General features: G+C 44.1%; 1 protein-coding gene across 1 annotated transcript; it reads right to left on the bottom strand.

The window, feature by feature from the left end:
• Window positions 1–11,444: 11,444 nt before the first annotated feature.
• lyplal1 (lysophospholipase like 1) lies at window positions 11,445–20,681 on the bottom strand (the record flags this gene model as incomplete). The annotated part of the gene is made up of 5 exons (XM_080858658.1): window positions 11,445–13,388; window positions 15,521–15,636; window positions 17,895–18,064; window positions 19,765–19,858; window positions 20,597–20,681. The coding sequence occupies 5 exons, from the start codon at window positions 20,679–20,681 to the stop codon at window positions 13,143–13,145; spliced, it is 711 nt and encodes a 236-aa protein (XP_080714784.1). The 3' UTR covers window positions 11,445–13,142.
• Window positions 20,682–25,126: the final 4,445 nt, after the last annotated feature.

Below are 25,126 nucleotides of genomic sequence, written 5' to 3'. Positions count from 1 at the left end.
GTGTGGGTGAGCAGAGGGTATGGAAGATTGTTGCCCAGGACACTCTATGTACACATGGCAAGTCGACTCACATGGCAGAGCATACACACACACACACACACACACACACACACACACACACACACACACACACACACACACACACACACACACGGATACATGTCTTCTCACATGGCAGTACATGCGCGTACCCACACAAAACCATGGATTGTTTTACATAGGCAAACGTAATCTCAAATACTTGAACAGACCCCTTACACATTTAGCTAATTGCTTTAGCACACCATACTACCCATATTTTCATTGCAGACACACACACACACACCTGATTCTAAGAAACGTAAAAAGATATATCCAGTGAATCACAGAAGGGTGATATCATTAGGTCTAAAAATGCTGGGTGACTAATCCTCGCAGAGAGGTGCCATAGAGTGTGACATCACCACCATAACACCAGTATCAGATCTGTGGCAAGGTACTGTATTCACGTCCCAGGCCCGAGAGTTTTATATCATCTGTTCCCTGTCTCAAACACAGATGAGTGTTTTCCTGGCCATAGACATTTAATGCCTTCCAGGTCGCACTCACATAAACATGCACACACTCCGAGGCGCACACACACACAGACACACACACACACACACACAAAACCACGAAGAGGAAAGAAACGACGGAATGAGGAAAGAGGGAGACAGATGGAGAGAGAGAGTCAGACAGACATACAGACAGAGAATGAGTAAGAGGAAAGTGACATTACGGCATCCGAAATGCATGTACTACGACTGGTGAAAAAAGAATGGTCTTGAAGTAGACATGAGTAACCGAGCGAGTGACATCAGAGTTTTAGAAAGAGGAGACTACTGGGGGACTCGGGAACGATCGCTCCGTTCACGTAGTAAATTCTGCCATTGCACTCAACCGGAACACTCACACACGGCGGCACCAGCCTTCACTGTGTGAATTACTGGGACGATTCTCAAGACCGGCTTTTCATAGCCGCGTGTTTAAATGTGCTATTAAAGAACAAAAAAAGCCCAGAATGAACAGAGCGTAAGAATGAAACATGGTAACACTTTTAAATGCAGGCATGCAGATAACCTCTAAAAGCTTCAGCTTCTATTTTGTTGTTGCTGTGGGTTTTTTTTTTTTTTAATGTTTTTTTTTTTTTTCTTTACGGTTTTGCTGCTGCCAAACAGTAACATTAGCTTGTTTATGTGGTTTCTGCTGAATGCCTAATGTATCAAGTTGGTTTTTAAGGGCTTGTTAATCTTGTGTTAATAGTCATAACCCGCCCTCCTTAAGACAGGAGGAGAGGACAAACTGAATTAAGAGATTTCTGATGAGCTAAGCTGAAGCGGAGGCATAACAAGCGCGCAGAGATAAACCAGCCTGGTGGTCCTGGGGTGCTGGGCCGTGCCGGCTTGCTTCAGCAGGGATGGGGAGAGAATGGGACACAGCATTCTCCTCTCCCTCTCTAACACACTGACACTAAACTACCCACCCCCCCCCCCCCCCCCCCCCCCCCCCCACACACACACACACACACACACACACACACACACACACACAAAACAAGCTTTTGGAGAATTGCCTGTGAGAGTATTAGTTGGCAGAAAGCAAAAGAGAAGGAGTAAGAGAGAGTGAGGGAGAGAGTGAGGGATGGAGAGAAAGAGAGAGAAGGAGAGAAAGGGAGGTAGATGGAGAGAGAGAGAGAGGGAGGGAGGTAGAGAAAGGGAGAAGAGAAGTCTTTGAACTTCAGGGTGGCCTGCCACTGCCAGTTAGTGCTGATTGCGTGCATTGTGAGGCTGCCTGGCTGATGAATATTCCCGGGGACATCCCACTGCTCTGCTGTGTCAGCACTCCATCACGATGCTACACAGAGATGGTGGCGCTACAGTGGGGGAGGAGGGTCCAAAAACACAGGGGAAAAAACGACATCAAATAAATGGAAGCAGTAAAGGTAAGTGAAAGAGTTTGCAGCTATCTACATGTCCTTGCAGTCATCAAAGCTTTCAAATTCCTCTTCCTGACCTCGAAAATCAGCATGTTTACATTGTATCCTTCACAAAGCCATCAGGGGCCTTCAGAACTAATCCTACACAGCAACCTACTCTGTCGTAAATGCAGTGGCGGTCCGTGCATTTCACGACTAGGCCTTCAGCGATGTCCTACACGATGTTAAACTGAGTGAATCCACCTCCTAATACCATCATTATGACGCCATGGCTCTCGAACCATTATATTTATACAGAAAGGCAGTATAAGTGAGCATTGCATCACCTTAACATAGTCGAGTACAACAGACTTTATTCATATTTCCGGAGCATTTAAAATCAATACACCCGTATTAACAATACATTAATAGTAGTAAACTCTCAGTTATATGATCGCTTGGATATTACTGTCACAACTTAAAAATAAAAGGCGATTTTCAGGGATTAGTTTTAAGTCCACCGAAAGTAGCCTATGTGAGCTTTAACAAGTTTGTCCCACCTGCAAAGCAGTTTCATTAAACTTCCCATCCTCACGATATCCAGTTTTTCTTGAAAGTTCCGTCTTGAAAATGGCGTTGTAATTGTATCAAAAACTGGAATTATCAAGTTGGTGTAAACTAGTTTATTTGAGTTGGTTAATGTAATTATATTTAGTCTTACCAATTGAAACAACTAGCATAATAAGCATTGAAACGATGTACGTCGTTTTCGCATTAGCCAGCTAAACTGAGCACTGAAGCACTGCACCGGTCTGCCTCAGTATCCAATCAAAGGACGTTTACGTGTCACGTTCACCGCGAGGAGAGAAATCTTCCGGGCCTTCTAGAAGGCCCAGTATCGCCAACTCGAAATCTGATTGGTTGTCACAACTGTCTGTTTCAGTTCATTCAACTTAAATGAACTGAAACAGCCAGTTGTGATAACCAATCAGATTTACACGGGCCTTCAATGTGAATTCTGAAGGCCTCAGGGAAGATTTCTGTTCTCGGGGAAGATTTCTTTGAGCGTGGCAACACATGATAGCTGAAATATGATTGGATGAAAGCTCTAACATAAATAAACAACGCTGGAAGCTATGCAATGAAGATAATGGACTATGGGGAATAATTAAATACATATTTATGAAAAGAAAATATTGAAATTAAATTTATTTTATTACATTTACTTTCTGATTATGTTTAGGCCAGCAGAGAAGGCCTTGAAGGCCCTGACGGACCACCACTGCGTAAATGTAGATGTGCAGGAGCTTAGGGTTGATCAGGACTAGATCAGGGTTAGATAAGGACTAGATCAGGGTTAGATCAGGGTTAGATCAGGACTAGATCAGGGTTAGATCAGGACTAGATCATGGTTAGATAAGGACTAAATCAGGGTTAGATCAGGACTAGATCAGGGTTAGATCAGGACTAGATCAGGGTTAGATCAGGACTAGATCAGGGTTAGATCAGGGTTAGATCAGGACTAGATCAGGGGTAGGTCAGGACTAGATCAGGGTTAAATCAGGGTTAGATCAGGGTTAGATCAGGGTTAAATCAGGGTTAGATCAGGGTTAAATCAGGGTTAGATCAGGGTTAGATCAGAGTTAGAGCAGGGTTAAATCATTACCAGATCCATTCTTGACCCAGCTGCTTTCTATCCACTAAACTTTATCTAACACAACTCAATATGTGAAGCATGGCTATGTTTGGATGAACCCTAGGACAGCTCTCTATCTTTTTCCAGTAAGGAGAGCTCAAATCGGGCTATTGCTTCGGTGGCACCCCCTGACCACATTCTAAGAGAAGAGAAAGAGAAACAGACACACAGAGCGAAATAAAACAACTGACAAAAATAAATGTATCCATTAATCATAATAATTCACATTTGTAAATAAACCCCTCAAAAAAAGTTCGGAAATGTCTTTTCGGTCGATTATTCCTCCCCTTTAATAATACCAATTGGTATTGTATTGTATATCGTTGGAAAGCCTGATTAGTCACCTTTACAACGAGGTACAACTTGTAAGGATCGTGCATTCGTGGAATGAGCAACACAGCTAACCGTGTGGGTAGCGGCCCACATTTTTTTGCCAAAATCCCCTGCAATATTCTTCTGTTGGTATTCACTCTTGTTTTGAGTTGCTTGGTGGATTGGATTATTCTCCCACAGTATTAAGGAAAAAACAACACATATTGACCATTTTTACACTTTATTCATTTTACACTGTCAGGGACCTCAGTAGCACGTGGAAGATCCATACGCAGCCACAACAGCTTGGCACCTCCTGTGGGATGGCATCCCATTCCTGAACCAGAATTTGTAGCAAGTTGTAGAAACATTCCGAACTTTTTTTGAGGAGTTTATTATGTATGTTCATGAAGAAGTCAACAATATTTTAACATATAATCTTACTATTAATTAGATGAAAATATATGGACAAATCTTTAATAAGAAACCAATCTACGTACAGTAGATCACTTTCTTGTTTCTCAATCTGGTGCCAGACAGCCCAGGGCAAAGTTGTCTGCTGAACATTGAGCTTCGGTCACTGTAGCACCAACCCAACAAACCTATCGAACTCTGCCATTACAAAGGTCAAGGGTCCAACAAGCATCCACTCGACATCACAACGCACAGGAGTGGCAGAAAGAGAGATTGCTGGGTGTCTAGAGGCATGAGTCATAAGAAAAGGGTGTTCGCATCCAACCCAAGTTGGGACCAGTTGCTGAGACAGGTAAAGGTAAACTGAAAAAAAAAAACGATTCATGTCAGCACGCTGTTTTTCGCTCGCCCGAAATGATTTCAATTGCAGCATTTCGACCGTTCAGGTCTTCATCAGGAAAACCCTAATCTTAAACCTCACCCTCACCCAGGGCAGCAGGGCAGTTCCCCCCGGGGCCTAGGCTTAATCCTGGGCTTCGGCTTGGGCCTGCTCTCCCTGGCTCCTCCAGCCTGGAGCCTCTGGAGCGGGACCACATGGAAAGTAATGCGCAGTGGAAACTGGCTGCCAAGAAAAAAGTCCACTCTGCACCGCTACGCTCTGCTCTGTTCTACGCACCTCTTCCAGAACAGCATTCCTTCCGTCTGACACATGCGTCATGAAGCTGATTATCATCTAAGTGGACGAAACGCAATTTGGAAGAAAAGGTGGGTACCTAGGCAGAGAGAGGCTGCCCTCAAGAGCAGAGAACGGTTCCAACGATAGGTAACTTCCAAAGGGGGGAGGGGGGTTGGAGTGTGCAGTCGTGGGGAGAGGTTGGAGCTTTAATGTGGCAGGGTGATCATGTGAAACGGGAGAATCATGGGAAATGTAGTTCCTGGGAAAATCAAGTCGATGCTATGAAACACTGGGCGACAGACAGGATGGGGAGGAAAAACAGCGAGAGGTGATAAGATGATTTACAGAGCTGGAAAGAGAGGAAGACAAGCGTGGACACTGGGGGCGTCAGCCGGGGACCCGGACCTGCAGCCCAAGATGACGTGACGTTAGGCAGCGTGAGGCAGTGTGAAAACGGATGGAGTGGTTTTAGTTTTTCCTATTTCAGGGGGATGTTGACATTCATTCTCTTTTCCTCACCTGACTTCACCTCGAGGAGCCGCAGACGCAGAGGAGCCTTGCTCATTCCCAACATCTCCACTCCTCACTAAATCACACAGCGCCTGGACGTCTGCTCTACACTAACACTTCAACTACATTACACTGACAGTAACAATTACACTTCAATCACATTAATACTATACTACCAATAACACGGAACCTATCCAGATTCTACCCTAACACATCAACTACACTAAGATTAATACTTAAAGCACACTACACTACACCAAAACTAACCCCTCACAGTACAGTCCACTGCGGGTCAGTGCCAGAAAGCAGTTGACCCATGTAGAGTGCATCACACAGCGTCCTGAGAGAGAGAGAGAGAGAGAGAGAGAAAAAGAATGGGAGTGAAAAATGGAGAGGGAAAAAGATAATGGAGAGATAGAGGGAGAATAAAAAAGAAAGGGAGAGGGAAAATTCTAAACCAGCTCCCAAACTGTGTGTGTGTGTGTGTGTGTGCGTGTGTGTGTGTGTGAGCGTGTGTGTGTGTGTGTGTGTGTGTGTGTGTGTGTGTGTGTGTGTGTGTGGGCACGTGTGTCACAAACTCATTCAATGCTTGATTGCCATCTTAAACTGACAAACGTGCATTCTGTGTGTCTGTGTGTGTACGTGTGTGTGCACAAGATTATGTGGATAAACAGATCCAAGAGCAGGGACTGCCCGTTTGCCCTCTTTGACTTAAGTTGCCCCTCCGAAGGAAATAAGTTACCCCTCCGAAGGAAATATATATTTGCGATTACATGACGGGCGTGGGCCACGCCGCGTGGCAGTCGTGGGTAGTGACAGCTGAAAATTATATTGTGAAAATTTGCGATTACATGACGGGGCTGTGCCGCGGTAAGTGACAGTTTAAAATTATATTTTGAAAATTTGCGATTACATGACGGGGGCGTGGCAGTCTCGGGTAGTGACAGCTTAAAATTATATTGTGAAAATATGCGATTACATGACCGGGGCGTGGCAGTGGCGGTGAAACAAATATTGTGTTGCCCCTTTTTTCCAGGGCAGAGCAACTGCCCTTCAAAATTCCTGTGCACGTCCCTGTCCAAGAGGTCAATATTTTGAAACGGTAGAGAGGACAGGATGTTACATAAGTTTCTGAGGCTGTACTGAATTGAACAGGCTCTATGGACACTGTAAAATACCTCGCCAAGAGTCTTTGGACACTTTTTCTTTATACGCTGGACTGAGACGGGGCATAAATGTGATGTAATAAAGACAAAACATTCTTTTGCGCTGAAGCGCAATTAGGTTTGAATAATTTTTTTTTTGTCTACCACTACCACTACTTCTGTTCAAGACAACCTTGCAACTGCATCCTGTGGATGTTTGAAGGTACCACAGTGGTGTTTGCACTGACTGCAGGGGTAGGAATGGGGGCAAAAGGGCGGGGTGGTTGGTTGGCTTCTAAATGACTGTGCAAACACACAGGTAGGCGTTTGGAATAACCGCAAACCACCTTGAGAGGCCAGGCTAGCACCGACGACTGTTCCTGTGCCTGACGATGTTCCACTGACAGGAAGAACACGAGAACGACGCGAAAAGACGAAGGCTCCAGAGGCGTTCCAGTGACGCCCGACGCCAGCCTTTTGATGGGGGGCCAAATTCAGTCTTGCACGCTTAGCACTCCTCACACACACACACATATACACACACACACACATATACACACACACACACACACACACACACAAACACACACAAACGCACACTTGTATCATTTTACAAGTCTTCCCAGCCTTCAGGGATTTCATTATGATCATGTCCCGTTTGATCAGGGCTGGCACTGGGGAGAGGGCCTTTAGGGAGGAAAGCTGCAACGCTGCAGTGCATTCAGGCGCGACGGTTATAAATGAATGGAATGAAGTGTGTCTGTGTGTGTGTGTGTTCATATGAATGTGTGTGACGGAGTGTGTGTGTGTGTGTGTTCATATGAATGTGTGTGACGGAGTGTGTGTGTGTCCATATGAATGTGTGTGAGTGTGCGTGTTCATATGTGAATGTGTGTGACGGAGTGTGTGTATGTGTGCGTGTTCATATGAATATGTGTGATGGAGTGTGTGTGTGTGTTCATATAAATGTGTGTAAAATAGTGTGTGTGTGTGTGTGTGTGTGTGTGTGTGTGTGTACATTGTCTTTGTTCGTTTGTCAGTAGCATGAAAACCATTCCTCTCAATGACAACCCTTTTTCATGTCAGACTGCGGGCCTTGCAGGTTATTTACCAAAGCTGGGCGGTGACAAGTAAATGATGGGTCCACTCTGAATGCACATGACTTCAGTGTCAGAACAGATGGCCAACCTGACAAGGGATCAAAGACCGCCTAGGTGTGCATGAAAGTGACTGCACAGGAGAGATTTTGTGTGTGTGTGTGTGTGTGTGTGTGTGTATGTGTGTTTAAGGTTATAAACACCACTCCTAAGCCTGGGGGCATTCCAAAGACTTTGGCAGGAACCCTTCTCCACTCTCCAACCACCTCACCTCCTCCATTCCAGCCTCCACCCCTTGCACTGTCTGTGCACCCGGATGTCTGCAGTGCGGGCACAATACGGACCTGTGTCCCACTCTGACTCAGAGGAGCTCCTGGCTTCCTCCGTGTCTCCAGCTGCCTGCGCTGACTCAAATCAAATGGAGTGCGGCCCATCGAAAGTCAGCGAATCCCTCTCTCCCTCCTTCCCTCGCTCATTTGCCCTCCAGATCCCTCCCTGCGGGACAGCCCAGTGGCCCCCTTGACCTTCCAGAATAAGCTGATAAAGAGCCACAGATTACGCAGACGCGCTAAAATGTGTTTAAGTGTGTGAGGGAGTGCATGCGTGTGTGTGAACTCTTATCTGAATCAACCTCCCCCCACCCCACACAACCACACTCAGCTCCAGTTCCCCCAAAAGCCTCTCACTGTCACTGCTCAAGATTTCGCCGTAGAGCTCAGTAACCGTTCGTATTTTTTCCCTTTTTTTTTCTTTTCCATTTTCTAACGGGTTTTAAAAGGAAGGCTTTGTCAGGATTCCTGGTATTTTTGCACTGGAGTGCTTCTCCAAGCCCCGCGCCGTGTTAGCGTTGGCCTGAGGCCCCTGCAAGCCAGAGCAGGGCCCGACATCCGGACGACCTCAAGCACGGCGACGGAGGAATCGCTAACCACTTCCTTCCAATAACCATTAATGAAGCGATGTGTGTTACTGCGGAGGACTACCGAAGCAAAAAGCGCAGTCGAGACCCCCTAAACACATGTTCAACAGATTTCCAGCTTAGACAGAAAAAAAAGAGGGGAAAAACACGATGATGGGGCTTCAAAAAGGAGAGGCAAAACAAAACAAAAAGATGGACAAAAAGGAGTAGAACAAGGAGGAGAGAGAGAGCGAGAGAAAGAGAGAAGGTAGAGAACAGTTGGAGACAGCCATACAAGTGTCTTCACACTTGCAGCATACGGTTCTGCAGTGGTGTTCCAGTTCTCTAGCAGGGTATTGGTTCTGCAGCCGTGCTCCAGTTCAGTGTCCCAGTTCTACAGTGATGTTCCCATTGTGCAGTGGGATTCTGATTCTATTCAGTCTTTCCAGCTCTAAGGTGCAGAGTCTCCATCATACAATTCCAACCTTGCAACAAGTACTCACAGCCCGAGCATCCTCCACACGCTCATAGAGGCCGAGCAGCAGGCCCGGGGTGGGTAATCGGGAGAATCGGGAGTGTTCCCGGTGGGCCGCTTCACTTCTGGGCCGGTCGAGAATTTAATTTTTTGACATTTGTCATGTTAGTCCATCTTCTCTTAAAGTAGGCTACACACATTGTGCATTATGACACAGCAGCCTCTGCATGGGTTGTACCATGCGAGGAAATTCTCCCCTTCCAAATACAGTTGGTTGGGTCCATAGCCCGTCTTTTCCAAAACGTTTTCTCAGATAAGCTACCGATGGGCCGGCCCTACCACAACGATACGAGGCAGGGAGGATGGATGGGAGGGAAAGGCCAGGAGGGGCTGAAAAAGCCAGGTTGAAAAAAAGAAAGGCTTTGGAGGATGATGCTGCCAAATGTGCCAAGCTTACTGATATATTTTCAAGAGGACAAACACAAGTGGCAACTGGTAAAGAGAGACATAGGTCTAATGATAAGCAACGTTCGGCTAACGTCGTAGCGTTGGTTAATATCGTTGCAGCGTTGTCAACCTATTTGCAAGCAAAATATTAAATTTACCTTTTTATACCCAATATATGGCGATCCATAGACTTCGCAAATATTACGCAAAAACTCAAACTTGATCTGTGTATGCAGTAAAATGACTCCTGCTGAAAATGATGAGCCTGAAATTTGCAATGAGGAGGCCATGACTACACGTACAGGTAGAGAGGATAACATAGTAAACAATATGAATTCAAGTTATTTAATGTAAGAAAGAGAAGTATATGACAGTACTTGATGAAAGAAAAGAATGCCAGGGGAGATTTTAGATGATGAACCAGTAGCCTCATCTGATGCTGCCTTTGAGGTGAATGTCCATAATGTTGTTCTGGACACTGTGGCAGGTAGCATGGATAGGAGGATTTCAGCAGATGCAAAACTTGCCTCATTTCACTTGTCTTGACCCTTAAAACTTTCCTGAAATAAAGATAAATGGGCTCCCTAACTCAGCACTCCAGGAAATCAGCAAATGTCTGCTTACGTTAGATGACAGAGCTACTGTTAGCACATTACAAACTGAGCTGTCTAGCTTGGCAAACCATTGGGAGAGACTGAAAAAGTCCTCTCTTGAAGGTTATACTGTCAGGGCATGTAGTGAGGTGGCACAATGGCGGACTACGGAAGAAAGCAGGACCTGTTCCTCCTGCAAAACTGTGCCATTTGTGTCCACTTAAAACTCTCACAGTACTCCTCACAGATGCTTATCATGTCATTTGGTTAGCTTTGGACAAAGTTTCTGTTGACTTTGTCCATCACACAGATTGCAAGTGAGAGAAGCTTCTCAACCTTAACATTTGTGAAGAATAGGCTACGAAGCTCATTGAGTCAGGACAACTTGGAGGCTTTCATGTTAATGTGCACAGAGAAGGAAATCTTCATGTCTATAAGCAACGACACAGTTATACAGTAGATAAAGTGGCTGAAACCAGTGCACTGCTTAGGTGGTTACTGATGCTGTAGTGTAGATGCTGTTGGTGCTATTCGCAATGAAACTATACTGTACTGTGAGTTGAACTGTAAACATTAGTTCAATATGCCTCCTTGTTGAAGAGTGGGAAATGTTTCAAATGCTTTATTTATTTAATTTATCAACCTATCCTTGTAAAATATTTTGTGTTAACTTCTTAGCTTAAGTGGATTATTATTTTACCCTTACATTATTTGTTGAACCATGGTATTAATAAAAAAAAAAACTACAGTATAGTAAGAGCTGAACTACTGCTTCATTTATCCAATTTCCACTACCATGGAAAAAGTGGGCCGGTCTTGGGCTTGAAATTCCCGGGCTGAAAAGTGACCCCACTCCGGCCCTGCCGAGCAGTGTGTGCGTGTGTGTATTCACAGGGAGTTTTGAATGTGCTAGTGTACACCAGTTGCTTTGAGATTCACACTAACAGTGTGAGCAGTTTTATTCAGAAGACCATCCTTTCAACACAGTTAAAGGTGCAGTCCGCAATTCTAATCCCATACACTTTTTGTCCAATTCAATGAATGAGGTGTTGGTTAGTTGACACAATGTTACTGGAGTTTATGATCGTTCGCATACAATGGGTGCATTGGCCAACGCAGGACAAGTTCATAGCCAATGGCACATCTACCACTTTTCACTGAAAAAACTGTAACATGAACAAAGGTATTGCTTTACATGGTTAATCATATATCACTTTTTTCCTTTTAATTTTTAGGGAAAACTTGAATGAACAAATATGTGAATCAAAAAATTATGGAAAAATTGATTTGTGTCTGCCTCTTCTGACAGCCCTCTAATGGAGCAATCACACAAATTACATTTGAGGATCCTATGGGAAACAATATGTGTTCTGTATATAAAACTAACCTCTGCATATTACAATTACACCAATCATTTGTATATAATTAATAATACAATTTGCTATGATCGCATACAAATCCTCTTTGATATTTAGAGTGCTCAAATGGCCAGGGAACAAATGCAGCCAGCATTTAGTGAGAGCAAGTACCACCGTCTGAACTGCACAGCATACAGTAGCTTATTCTTGCTTAGATGGAATACTTGAGGTCTTCGCTGGCAAAATAAAGCAAACCTAGGTAGGCTACATGTTGAACAGTGAGTGCATTACTCTGGCAAGTGGCATTGGAGACATCTAGCCCCAAGCAGCTGCCAAAGATAGTAAACTCCCTCGGACGAGAATTGATACACTTCATAGAGATCATTGGAATAAGCTAAAGGATTTTGACGGTCTCTAAACAACAGTGAGCCTCTTGCAATCCGTGCGCAAATGTCGGGTCTTCCAAGATTGTAAGTGGAGGGCGGTGTTTATATCGGGTAACATTAAATTAAACATGAAGATAATCTGCTTGGAGCAGGTTGGAAATGCAGTGTAAATTGCCATGACAGCATACCTTGGGTGAAAGGCATCCACCTTTCCTATTACAGGTTAATGGAGAAGCTACTCCTGTAGTTCTTCCTGAAGTGAGCTGGATGAGGTAGTCCCTCGCTTCGGTAGTACAGCCCTCTGGCTCTGTACATGGGACACAAACAGAGTAGCTTGGACCAAGCCTTACACAATCCCAGCCAATCAGCACGCACGCTTCAGAAGCACAGAAGGGAAAGGTTTTGCGGACTGCATCGTTACAGTGTAAAAAACGAAACAAAAAAAACATCTACACTTAAGATCAACACAGTGTACAGATTCTTTTGTTTAAGAAATAACTGACTCTTAACTGGAATTATGTAGTCTAAAAGTACAATAAATATGTGACCCTCGATAATTCCTTGCATTCTACAGATAATGGTGTCTTTCCCCAAATAGTCATCTCATCTCATTTCAAGTATGATAAATGTAAGTGCATATATAATACAACAAACATAAAACACATAAAATATAATGCATAGAACAAAAAATATAATGCATAGATTGGCACAATATGTAGGGTTATCTTTTTTAACAACATAAATGACATCCTATACGTTTAAACTCTACTCTACTGTCTTCTACAGTCTTTCCAAAGACATGCATGCTAAAAAGCATTTCAGTGTTGGTTTGCAAATACAGTCAGTAGAGTTACTGTGGGGATGACTTTGGAATGTTCAGGAAAATAAATCAGTAAAGGACGTCCTCTGATTTGCTCGATTTAATCCACCACAGTGATAGACAATTGATTCCCTTACTTGAGCTTTTCTTGATCCATCAGCTGTTTTAGTGCATATTCTGCTTATGTGTGTGTGCTGGTGTGAGTGTGTGCATGTGTTTGTGTAAGTAGTGTGTGTTTGTGTAAGTATTGTGTGTGTGTGTGTGTGTTCTGTTGGAGTAGCATGCTGGTGTGAGTGTGTACATGTGAGACTGTGCAGAAATTTGTGAATGTGTGTGTGTGTGTGTGTGTGTCCAGTCCGGTCTCCTCCCAGCGAGGGAGCACTGGCTAGGCTGTGCTCTCTGAGTGCTCCTCCGGGGGCAGCTTGCGGAGCAGCCAGGCGCGCAGCAGCTCCAGCTCAGGGGCACACAGCTGGTGGTGGAGGCCCGGGAGGGTGTGGAAGGACACGCTCATCCCCGCCTTCCTCAAGAGGGCGCCAGTCTGCTCGCCCCACTCGTGCAGCACCAGCTCGTCACTGGACCCGTGGCACTGAAACAGTTCTGGCAGTGGATGCCCCTTCCTGTCGTCCACAGCCTGGGAGCAGAGAAAGAGATGAGACATGAGACATGATGCGAGACATGAGACGTTACATGAGACATTAGATGAGACATGAGACGAGACATGAGACATTAGATGAGACATGAGTCTTGAGGCACATCTCATGGATGTCTATCTGTCCTTGATTCCCCCATCCTCGTTGCATTCCTTCCTCGTTTCCTTAACGTTTTTGTCAGAGGGAGGGGCTAGGACGTAACTCAAGGGAGGACTAGGAGGATTGACAAATAAAGGAAATGGTAACCACTAGAGATGGCTAATAAAGTAATGGAGTAGGGATGAGTAAGTAACATTATTATATGGCAACGACAGTACGAGCATTCTGATTGGCTAATGGGTAGTCATGCCAGCCGCGTAATGACGTTCTAGCCGGTCTGCGGTCTGATAAGTATTGTTATTGCACACCCCATCAATCTTAGAAATGAGTGATACCATGTACCAAGTACTAAACATTACATCCTTAAAAAATAGCGATATATCAACAGCCATGAGCATGTATTGATAGAATCAGGACTCCTATTATGAAATTATCTGAGAACAGGAAACCAGTTGAATGTCGTGGTAACATGACAGTTGATGACAGTTGAAGAATAAAGACTCAAGAATTCGCGAACATTTTGATATCGGGTAATACTTTATAGGACTTAGTACAGGTCAGTACAATTCAGAAGCAGCGAAAATGTGTTATTGAAAGTGATGATGAAGACTTGACTACTATAGTTTGAAAACCTTGTGTTTAACTGTAAATTAAAGCCATTTAAGCTGAGCCCTGTTGTCCGTTTTCTATTGATCATTGTAACTTGAAGTTAGCAAGTCATTGTTTGCTAGGCAACACCTGAAACACTGTGTCGTGAGAAGACTTGAGAGCTGAACAAAACGACATGTTTTCTATTTACAATTACCATTTATTTTCAAAATGAAAAGAGCTTAAATGCCATATAATAAACAACTTACTAACCTCGACCGTTCGGTCATGCAGGTATATCAGACTTCGGCCCCACCGCATCAACCTCGCTATCGCTCGGCCAATACGTTACGGCCTCTGTCTGATATTGACCTGCATGACCTCACTCTCGGCCAGTAAGTAGTTAGTCATGACCGATCGTGACAAAAGAATAAATACACATTCACAAATATCAACAATCAACAAATAGGTCTGTTTGAACAATTCATTCATTTCTGATTGGACCAAAGGCATTCGATGAGTGAGGATATCCTGGAACAATCTCACTCAGACTAACAGCTAGAAATCACTCAATGTTTGAAAAACTTCAGCCATTGAATTGTAGGACGTCAACATTCCATCCATTCAAAGTGAGAGAGCAGAATTGCAGGCAGCAATTTTATAACGTCATAATTGACAGTTATATGACATATTTGACAGAATATGGAGTAAAAGGGATGTACAAATTAACATGTAAGGTGAAGACTGGTGAGTGTATCAATTAATGTGCAAAATGGCAACTTGCCTGCGGTGTGCCAGTTTTCATAGCTTGACAACAATTGAAGGCAAAAACTCTATTTTTTCATCTATCTCTCTCTCTCCGAGTGGTAGTGAGAATGTGGATAGTTTTAATAGGAGTGAGTGGTAGTGGGAATGTAGATAGCTTTAATAGGAGTGAGTGGTAGTGGGAATGGGGATAGCTGTAATAGGGGTGAGTGGGAATGGGGATAGCTGGAATAGGAGTGAGTGGGAGTGGGAATGGGGATGGGAGTGAGTGGTAGTGGGAATGGGGATAGGAGTGAGTGGTAGTGGGAATGGGGATGGGAGTGAGTGGTAGTGGGAATGGGGATAGCTGTAATATTGGTGAGTGGGAGTGGGAATGGGGATTGCTGGAATAGCAGTGAGTGGGAGTGGGAATGGGGATAGGAGTGAGTGGTAGTGGGAATGGGGATAGGACTGAGTGGTAGTGGAAAAGGGGATAGCTGGAATAGGAGTGAGTGGGAGTGGGAATGGGGATTGCTGTATCAGGAGTGAGTGGTAGTGGGAATGTGGAAAGCTTTAATAGGAGTGAGTGGTAGTGGAAATGGGGATAGCTTTAATAGGAGTGAGTGGTAGTGGGAATGGGGATAGCTTTAATAGGAGTGAGTCAACAGAGAGTCAGTGATACCTGATAGACGACTGAGTCCTTATTCAGGAAGCTGGACAGAGCAAAGACTCCGCCCACCTCTGGGTGGTTCCTGCAGGCTAGGTGAAGCGCCATGGCTCCGCCCATGGAGAACCCACCTTTTGGAAAAATGGGGAACAGAGGAGCAAGATTTCAGGTTAACAAATTAAAAGTCCTTCTACTGTTTGGCTCCTGCTATACCCTTAACTTGATGGCATCGTTGTTTCTACCTCAGAATTCTATCCAAAGTGGTTTGTTAAATCAACCGGTTGTTTCAAAAATCTGGGAAGGATTTTTACTTTTACTGACCCTGGACTTTCCACTTTTGGGTTGGGAATTACGGGAATGCTAGAAAGAGTCTCTCCCAGCTGTCTGGTTTGGCCTGGCACGTCTGACTGCTTCCTGAATGCTGTGGGTAATTGTTCTCAAAGCCTTTGAACAGCCAGTACTTTTAGTGAGCGGGGGATTGGGGGGGAATCCTCCTCTATTATGATGGCAGCGTATTTCAGAGGACCATCTGCTTCTAATTAAACAGCGCAGCTAATTATGCTGTGATTCGCTGTCAGGAGGAACAACTGGGGACAGTCTTGTGCCCCAATTCAAAATGCAGGGAGATTAATTCCCATCTAAACTGTGTGTGTCAAATCTGGTCAGACAGTGCTGGCATTTGCTACATTTAAAAGTGCAATCGTGCAAAAAAGAAAAACTATATTAAAAGTTTCGCCACATAGATCTGCATATTAAAGAAAACATGAAATCCTGAGAGAATTTTTTTTTAACTGTCAGGTTAAGACTGACTGTTGAAAACAACTCAAGAAAGAGAAACAGAGGGAGACCCAAAGAAGACAGAATAAGAGCAAGAAAGAGGGAAAAAGGGAGAAGTAAAAGCTGGCCCTTAGTTCCACATCATCAAGTCTCCAAGTCTCTGGAAAAGGCATCCTTTCACGAGCCCCCCTCCTTAATCTTACACATCTGGGCGCGTCCGGGCATTTGCTGCGCATCTGGGAAAGACGAGAGTGCCAGTCACTCTGTCACAGCCTTGAGGAAGACACCGCTACACACGGACGGAGGAGGAGGAGGAGGAGGAGAGGAAGACATTGTCACGCACGGATTAAGAGGAGATAACACCCTCACATGTTCTCCAGCCATCTCCAGACAACATGTGGCAAGCAGCGAGATGAGACATTGCTTCCAAATGTCTCCTACAAGACACACAGGTGTACAGAGTGTCAACACCAAAACTCTTCAAGACTTTCATATTCTTAACTAGAGAGGCAACCTGCCTGGTCATGAGGTCACGTAATCACATGACCACAGGTAACTGACTCCTCACCCTGGTCCTCTCCCTACTTCCATCTTTCCATAACCCTTCTTGTGTTTCAGAACTCCCTCTCACATACACACACCTCTTTGTTGTTTGGCAGGGCCTGCTGCATGTGTGTTTGATATCGCATCTTTCTCTCTTTCTCTCTCTCTCTTTCTATGTCTCCAGGGTCTTTCCCATGGACCAGTACTCCTGAAAGATCATGGAGAAGGAGAAACACACACGCACACACACACAATGGTCTGCCGGCGGCCCTCCTGAAAAACGTTTTCCATGGAAAGTCCTGGCGCTTGTCAGGCCGTCGGCTCTGGAAGTGGACTCTGGGTGCAGACCACTCCGCTTCTTCAGCGTGCAGAGTGACTCCAATGAGTATTTATAGTTAATGACAAAATGTTATGATTTAGGAAGATAATATTTCAGCAGTCTCGCAGGAACATGTGTTTTTTCAGTCAGTTTCTTTGGAACCGAGTTTAGGGGCTTTTCTCTCCATCCACACAAGACCTTTCACACAACTTTTTCCTTCGTGTGTGTGTGTGTGTGTGTGTGTGTGTGTGTGTGTGTGTGAAAGGCTTTTTAAGAATTCACAACTATTTTTGTATATTTATATATATCTTGGCTTGTCAGTTAACCCTTTCGTCTCCCTCCACAACTGTATGGCTTCTGCTCAGAGGAAAAGCTTGCACTCTCTAACCCTGTGAGTAGCTAGCACAGTAACTGACTGTGACCCCCCACATTTCCTGTGGGAACCTACCTTGGGTCTTTTATAGTCTACAATTTTCACAGCACTTATGCAGCCTGCTTGTATTTCAACATTATTTACATCTGACATACCCTGATAACCCAAATATTTCAAGATATAGCTTTGAGGAAACTCCAGAACCCACAGAGGCTAAAAATGTAACTGGAAGCATATGAAAGGGATGAGAGAGTTTGATAAGTTTTTCTTATGTTTTCCTTTTTTTGATTTGGTGGTCAGAGTGAACTGTAATTGGCCTAATGCTATGTTGTGTATGTGTGAGTGTATGTGTATCTGTGTGTGTGTGATATTCCTACCGATTACTATCCGGTGTTTGGGAATGCCAGCCTGAACCTCGTCATGGAGGATGGACCCTAGAGTGGAGCACATGTCATCCACAGACTCCAGGTGCTCGGAGCAGTCCCTGGAGATTTGGTGGCGGTCAAACCACACGTTTGACAGAGCCCCTCGCATGGGTGTGTAGGGCCTAAAAGAAACACATACACACACACACACACACACACACACACACACACACACACACTCAAGTTAGTTCAGATCACTGCCGCACTAGTCTTTCAGAATTAGACTTTGTCAGAGCTTTGAAAGGGATGTGACTATGTGGTGGCCATTGCAGCTATCGAATTGGATTGGAAGGAATTAACCATCTAACTGTCCATACATACATGTAAAGCCTCATTATGCAAGAATTGGTATTGTTTACCACTGAGTTCCCCTAAAGTTGCAGAGTGTAGTTCACTTCTACACCACTGTCAAATACAAATCGTGCTTTGAGACTCCCTAATGGACAGTGGTACACGTGTATTTGCTGAAGGTTATAGATCCGGTAAAGACAACGCCAGAAGCCAAAGAGGCATGTTTACTGACAAGGTAGAGTAATATCAAAAGAGTTTGTAAGAGTTTGTTTTATTTATTGTGACATTGGAGATGAACGCACACATGACCAAAAGAATAACAAAAAGAGAATGACAATTTTAGTCGCTGCTTGCAATTTCAGCCTATACACTTATTTGGATGTTAGCCAGAGACAGGACTGAGATCGATGACTTGCGGCATCTGCGAAAACTACAAATCTCTGTGAGACAGGGATGACACCGATAAGGAAAGAAAGAATCACATCCTTCCATAAATAACATTGTCAGGGATGTTTATGATGAAAAACTAGCAAGTCGACAACTTTCCTTACACCCAAGCATCAAGCAAACGTAACACAAGACATGGCAAGACAGCTAATAAGTTATTACTGACTAGTGCAACAGAAAGACAGCCAGCTCGGCATCTGACTCGTATCCTTTTGTCTCTTTTAGCTCTTGCCAACAAGTAAAAGGAGGTCCAAAACTCTTGCTCAGTTACTCTCTTTTTCTCTTCCTCGCTTTCTCCGACAACGTCTTCCTCGATTTCTTCGTCACCTCTGTTGTCTATTCAGAGAATACTGCACTAGCTCTTTCTTATAGCTAGCAGATGGGTCCAGTCGTTGTTGCATGAGGTGGTGCCATAAAGCATTACATAGTTATCGTGAGAGGTGTACCTGGTGTGCTGTGGCAGTGTACAAAGTCAGTGTACTACCAAAATCATTTTGAAGCAGTTATTTTAAGGTAAAAATGTGACATATTGTTGTTTAAGGCACCTCCCTCACACTATCAAAACACTAACACAGGTGGTTTGAAAATAAAATATTTACCTGTCGTATTTTTTATTGTTCGGAATTGATGCAATTCACCTCAGATATGCAACGCAATAAAATAAAAAAATAAAAAAACCTACAGTGTATTAATGTCCCTGCTGTCCAGGAGGGCATTCAAGTAATGTCCCTAAACAGCACAATTACACTTGTGTTGAGCAAGTGAGTGGATAGTGCATGTGATAGTTGTTGAAGCAGGACACAGCGCATCTTGGGTGAAATGACTGCAACGATCCAAATGCCAAAAGCTGCAAAACCCCTACTTTTGATCTAATGAGATGTAACATTGTTGTGCTGAGTAAGAGCATGAAGTTCAGTGATACAGTAATACGGCGATGACAAAGTACTTTACTAGCCTAAGCTTGGTTTTGATATTGAAACAAATAGGACTGGGCTCTTCTGTTGGGGATGAATCACTACTGAAGTATTACTGGGTTTTTTTCGACACATGAGGAAAACGTCGCAGGAAGGCCACTGGGACTTACCTGGCCGGAGCTGTAGGGTAGATTATTCGGATATGGGGGAACGCCAGATGAAACGTGTCTCGGACCCACGCCCGAAGTCCCAGACCCGTGTCTCCTACACAGCAAGTGAAGAGTTCATCCATAAATCTCAAAATAATCATTAGGGGCCTATCGTACAACGTAATCTTGTGTCTAACAAGGCTACATCTTTTTATAAAGATTATTGACTTCAACCTTGAGACTACAACCTCCTCCTACTCACAGAGATAAACCTACTTCAATTGTTCTTGGACTCAAACGGCACTTTCCACTTTAGTTTGTTTTTACACGATCTATGAGGCGTGACATGCTTGTTCTGTACAAATATGTTTGAAAGAATTGTTTCATTAGCGAGTGAAACTACACCCACCCTTCATTTTTAAGGGAGGCCGTAATCATTTATCTTAATTTATCCCGAAATAAATAAATGAGGACTAAAGATAAGCAAATCTTCACAAGATGAGACGTGAACTCTTTAGTCCCAGGTCGGGAGTTTTTCCTCGTAAACTGGCTGAGCCCAAGACGAAATATCAAATGTGAGATCAGGAGCCCACACAGCTGACTACAACACGAGACGGGTCCCTGCAGGGAAAACCTCTTATATTTGTCCGTATTGCTAACGTTATCAATGTTACTTTAACATAGTTATGCAAGTATGAAGCTGCTGCATGTCTATCGATGTAGTCAAGGTTGACAGTTCACCTTGTCCTCAATGGGAACTGAGTTCGCCGATTAAAATAAATACGGTAACTTAACACATGTTTTACATACATCTCACACGTTAAATGGGTATAATTGAAGAGATAAATGCCACCTGAGCCATGAAGGAAGATAATCGATGCGGAATGTTTCCCTGTTTGAGACACAACACATCTGTGCAATTTCTGTGTAGCAGCCATGACGGAATAAGTAAATATCGCGATACTACGGGAAGTCAGTGGGGAAAAAAACATAGGGACATAAATACTTGATTAGTGCTTTGAGGTCTCTTACACTTTTTTCTTTTTTCATTAAATTAAGGTCCAGTTATTTTAAAGACTAAAATAATGGTATAACAATATTTGTTAATATTGTTTTATATTAATGAATCATTAATATTGATTTCTGTGCAAATTTTGACCAAGGGCACTGTAGATAATGTGATAATGAAACAGTCGTCCATTTGTTAAAATACACTCCTCCTGTCAGAATGATTGTGGCTTGTTTATGGGGCTCCAGAGGTGGGCTTAGAAGTTCCACCCTTAGTCCCCAGACTGGTGTAGACTAGGCCTGAAGAGGACTTATCTTTTATTTTTAGTGCTGTTTGGGGCACTGCAGCTAGCCAGGAAAGAATGAATTCTGTCTGATTAAGAACCATCCAGGCCGATGCAGTGTTTTAACTCACTCCATCATGGATATGGTGATTTAGTGGAATGTCTGGATCTGCAAATCAGTTTAAACACATTTTAGGGTCTTATCTATTATAAACACTAGGCTTTTTTTAAAGCCCTGTTTCTGGTAAGCTTCAATTCTTTGCAAGTCTTTGGGACCACACAAACAGCGTCCCAACTCTGACCTTGACAGTGGGAGAGGGAGATCATGGTGGACAAATGGCAGTGTGTCCCTCCCCCCGAGAGATCCAGACTCCGGCACAGATCCCTCCAGGTCTGGCACAGATCTGTTCCTGAGCCGCCACATTTGGCCCGGCTCGTGACAGGGCGAGATCCAGTCCAGAGTCAACCATTATCTGGGTCCGAATAACAAAGATTATGATGTCAGATTACGGGATAAATCATTTTATTTCACATACATTTCACTTGGTTGTGTAGACAATAGCGGAGGAGTTGTTACGCAACGCGGGGAGACTTTTTCAGACATCAGGAACCACTTCATGGGCTGGGCTTTCGATTCATGCCACATATCTTCCCCCTTACGTTTGGCAGACAGCAGACAGTCAGAACTCCGTCCAGTCCTGGTCCAGACGCAGGGATAAGGACACACCATGTGACCGTCTCAGAGCCACAGTGAGGTCCAGTGGCTGTGCTCCCCTGTAGGACTGCATCTCCCCTCCCCTGTGTGCGGCTGATGCTGAGGCTAACCCAGTACCCAGGCATCTACAGCGCTGCACCCAAGCCACAGTTTCTACTTACTTAACTCTATGCAAATATATGGGCTACACTTTTGGCGACGCCCGAACGAGCGCTGAGACTAAGCTGAATTTCAGATATTACACAGATATTTGCAGAGGCAGCTACTATCCAAGACTGCTCAACTGATCAAAGTAGTATGATGCCTGTGGGCTACCGACACTTCAGAATGATCTATCTATGAAGGAAATTAATTAATTATGTGTGTGTGTGCGCGTATCAGTGTGTGTGTGTGTGTGTGTGTGTGTGTGTACATGTGAGATGGGTATGGTGGTGGGGCTGTGTGTGTGGTTGGGGCAGATTCACATTCCACCCAATACATCAGCTTCCAAATCACACTGCCAAGATATTATGTCATGCCTGAAACACTAAAACACCCTCAGCATTTGCGTATAACAAAAAAAGAAAAATACACCGACACTGTAGATTGTGGCTCCCAAGGAAGAATTGAATTCAAACCGAGAGGATCTGGGCCAGACTCGGGCCAGATCTGCACCAGAACCCTTAGTAGGTGCGCTCCAGAGTAGCATGCTGCCTTGGTCAGATTTGACAGGATGCTCATCCTCATTTCACTTGTTTCCACAAGAGTGCAGTCTTGCAGCTGTGTCTTTTGCATCAACAAGGCCTCAACCTTGCAACGATGGCATCCGTTAGCATGTGTTGATTGGCAGTTGTGGTAGCATCTGTTTGGTTCATTACTGTTCCTCCTGTTATCATTCAGCTTCCATAGGCCAACAAATGCATAGTGATGATACATATCGGTTTGTCCTCTGCATGTTTTGACCGACAGGCAGAGGAGTGCTTCTGTCCATACAGCAGCTATCCTAAAAGTGAGAACCACTCCATTATTCATGATAACTAATTTGTGTGCTCCATACACCTTTATTTTTTCATGCCTTTCTCAAGAAGATCAAAACACAACATGCTGTTTGATTCCAAACTGTGTAAAAATTATAAAAACTATCCTCCGAGCCCAAACTCCTCTCTGTCAGTGTTGATCCTGTCCCCCTCCACCTCCTCCTCTTCCTCCTCCTCTACAGAGCTTAGCCCTGCATCACCACACCCATCCCTCACACCAACACATGCATGCATGCATGCAGAAATATGTTTGCCTTGAAATGCATTCTTGTGGATTTAGCCAACGCCACCACAAATGTATTTCCAAAACAAACTGAGAAATAAATCAGCCTCTCTTCTTTATGACATTTGTAAGAGGGCAAAAAAACATAATCATTACACTGCTCTCCTTACACAAGCTGGAGTGCGAGATGATTTATAAGTTCGATATGCGATGCGTCTTTCTCCCGCCTCAAAGCGTAAGTCATTAACTGGTGACGTAAGGTGGAGTGTTGATGTATTTATGTGCTGGTGACTTACACGCACTGCAGTCTTAGGCTAAATGTGAGACTTCGCCTGCCAATACGTACTCACAGCAATGTGCTACTGTGACTTATAATTCAACGCACTGCGTTAGAATAAACCGTGAATGGATTAGTGTGCGTATGCCTGTGTGTGTGTGTGTGGGTGTGCATGTAAATGTCTGCGTGTGAACTGACATCTGCATGCAGTGTTTGTGAGTGTATGTGTGTGTGAATGTGTGAGTGTATGTGTGTATGTGTGTGTGTGTGTGTGTGTGTGTGTGTGTGTGTGTGTGTGTGTGTGTGTGTGTGTGTGTGGCGGAGGGGGGGGGGGTCTGTGTGGAGTGTGACTCATTGGTAGCAGGGTTGGTCTGAGGGATTGCAGGTTGATTTATGTGTGCCAGAGCTACTGTCTGCAGGGTTGAGTGTGTCGCCAGAGCCCCCACTGTTTACTGTTTATAACAACCAATCTCCGCACGTCTGTCAGAGAGCCAGGACAACTGCAGAGCCTTGTTCACACAGTTGGACCACTCCCTTCATCACGAGCTTGCACACACACATATACACATGTATGCTGAAACAAACACACACACACACACACACACACACACACACACACACACACACACACACACACACACACACATACACACACACATACACACACACACACACACACACACACACACACACATACACACACACACATACACACACTCTCTCTCTCTCTCTCTCATGCTGACCCAAGCAAGCATATAAACACAGACATATACATTTTAGCACACAGACTTACATTTTGTGTGTGTGTGTGTGTGTGTATACATACATACATATATACACATACAGTACACATATGCCAACATAGGGTGCCACGTTAACCAATGTATATAAATACCTGCACTGCCATATACGTGCACAAGAAAAAATATGTACACACAAATACAGTGGACTTTATATAATGGCTTGGGTGGCCTTCAGCCATTTGCTACCAGATTTACACACACACACACACACACACCAAGTTCTCAAAGCAACAAAGAGTCGATCTGTCTTTATTTAAGGGCTGAAATCCCCCTGCACTGCGAGCCAGACTAAGTCCCTCTGCCCGTTTAGACTTTTTCACAGGCTAAGAAAAACAGCCGCCATTTAGGCCTAGAGGACAATCCCTGCTTCTGTTAATACCTGACTCTGGTTTTATCATATTGGAAAGTCTGACCAGGGAGGAAGCCATCTATGACTGCTGCGATTTTTTACCCGCCTGTTATTCTTTCTTCTTCTTTCTCTTCATGTGGGTTTTCTCTTACCTTTTCGACTTTGTTTTTATATTCGTCTTGTGAAAAATTGAGCTCATCGGTGAGCTCTCATGGGACTGTCACGGCTCACCGTTTACCGTTCATCTGTCAGAGGCGATGAAAGCTTTGCTCCCATTTAAACAGAGGAGGGCGATGATTTAAACAACTCACCACTCTCCCCGTTGGTTAAATTTGAGGTGACTCATATTTGCCCTCACGGTGAGGTGTGGATAACCTGGGACTCTTATAGTACACGAAGGCAAACATACAGTGCACACGGAAACACCCTTTCAAGTTTTCCACATGTTGTTATGTTTCAGTTTATGTCATGCTTTCAATTCACTTTTTTTTCCCTTTCTCATCAGTCTACACACAATACTCCACCATGACAAAATAAAAAGTTCCCTGCTCCATGAGTGCTTTGTACATTTCTTAAAAATATGACTGAAACCGATCAAAGAAGTACTCAGGCCCTTCACTTAGTACTTGCTTAATGCACCTTTAACAGTAATGACAGACTCAAGTCTTCTTGCGGATGATCCTACAAGCTTGGCACTCCTTTCTTTTG

Source organism: Sprattus sprattus (assembly GCF_963457725.1).
Source record: "Sprattus sprattus genome assembly, chromosome: 19".
In the NCBI taxonomy this organism is placed as follows: domain Eukaryota; kingdom Metazoa; phylum Chordata; class Actinopteri; order Clupeiformes; family Clupeidae; genus Sprattus; species Sprattus sprattus.
Note: the sequence above shows the minus strand (reverse complement) of the source record. Positions and strands in the feature narration are given on the sequence as shown.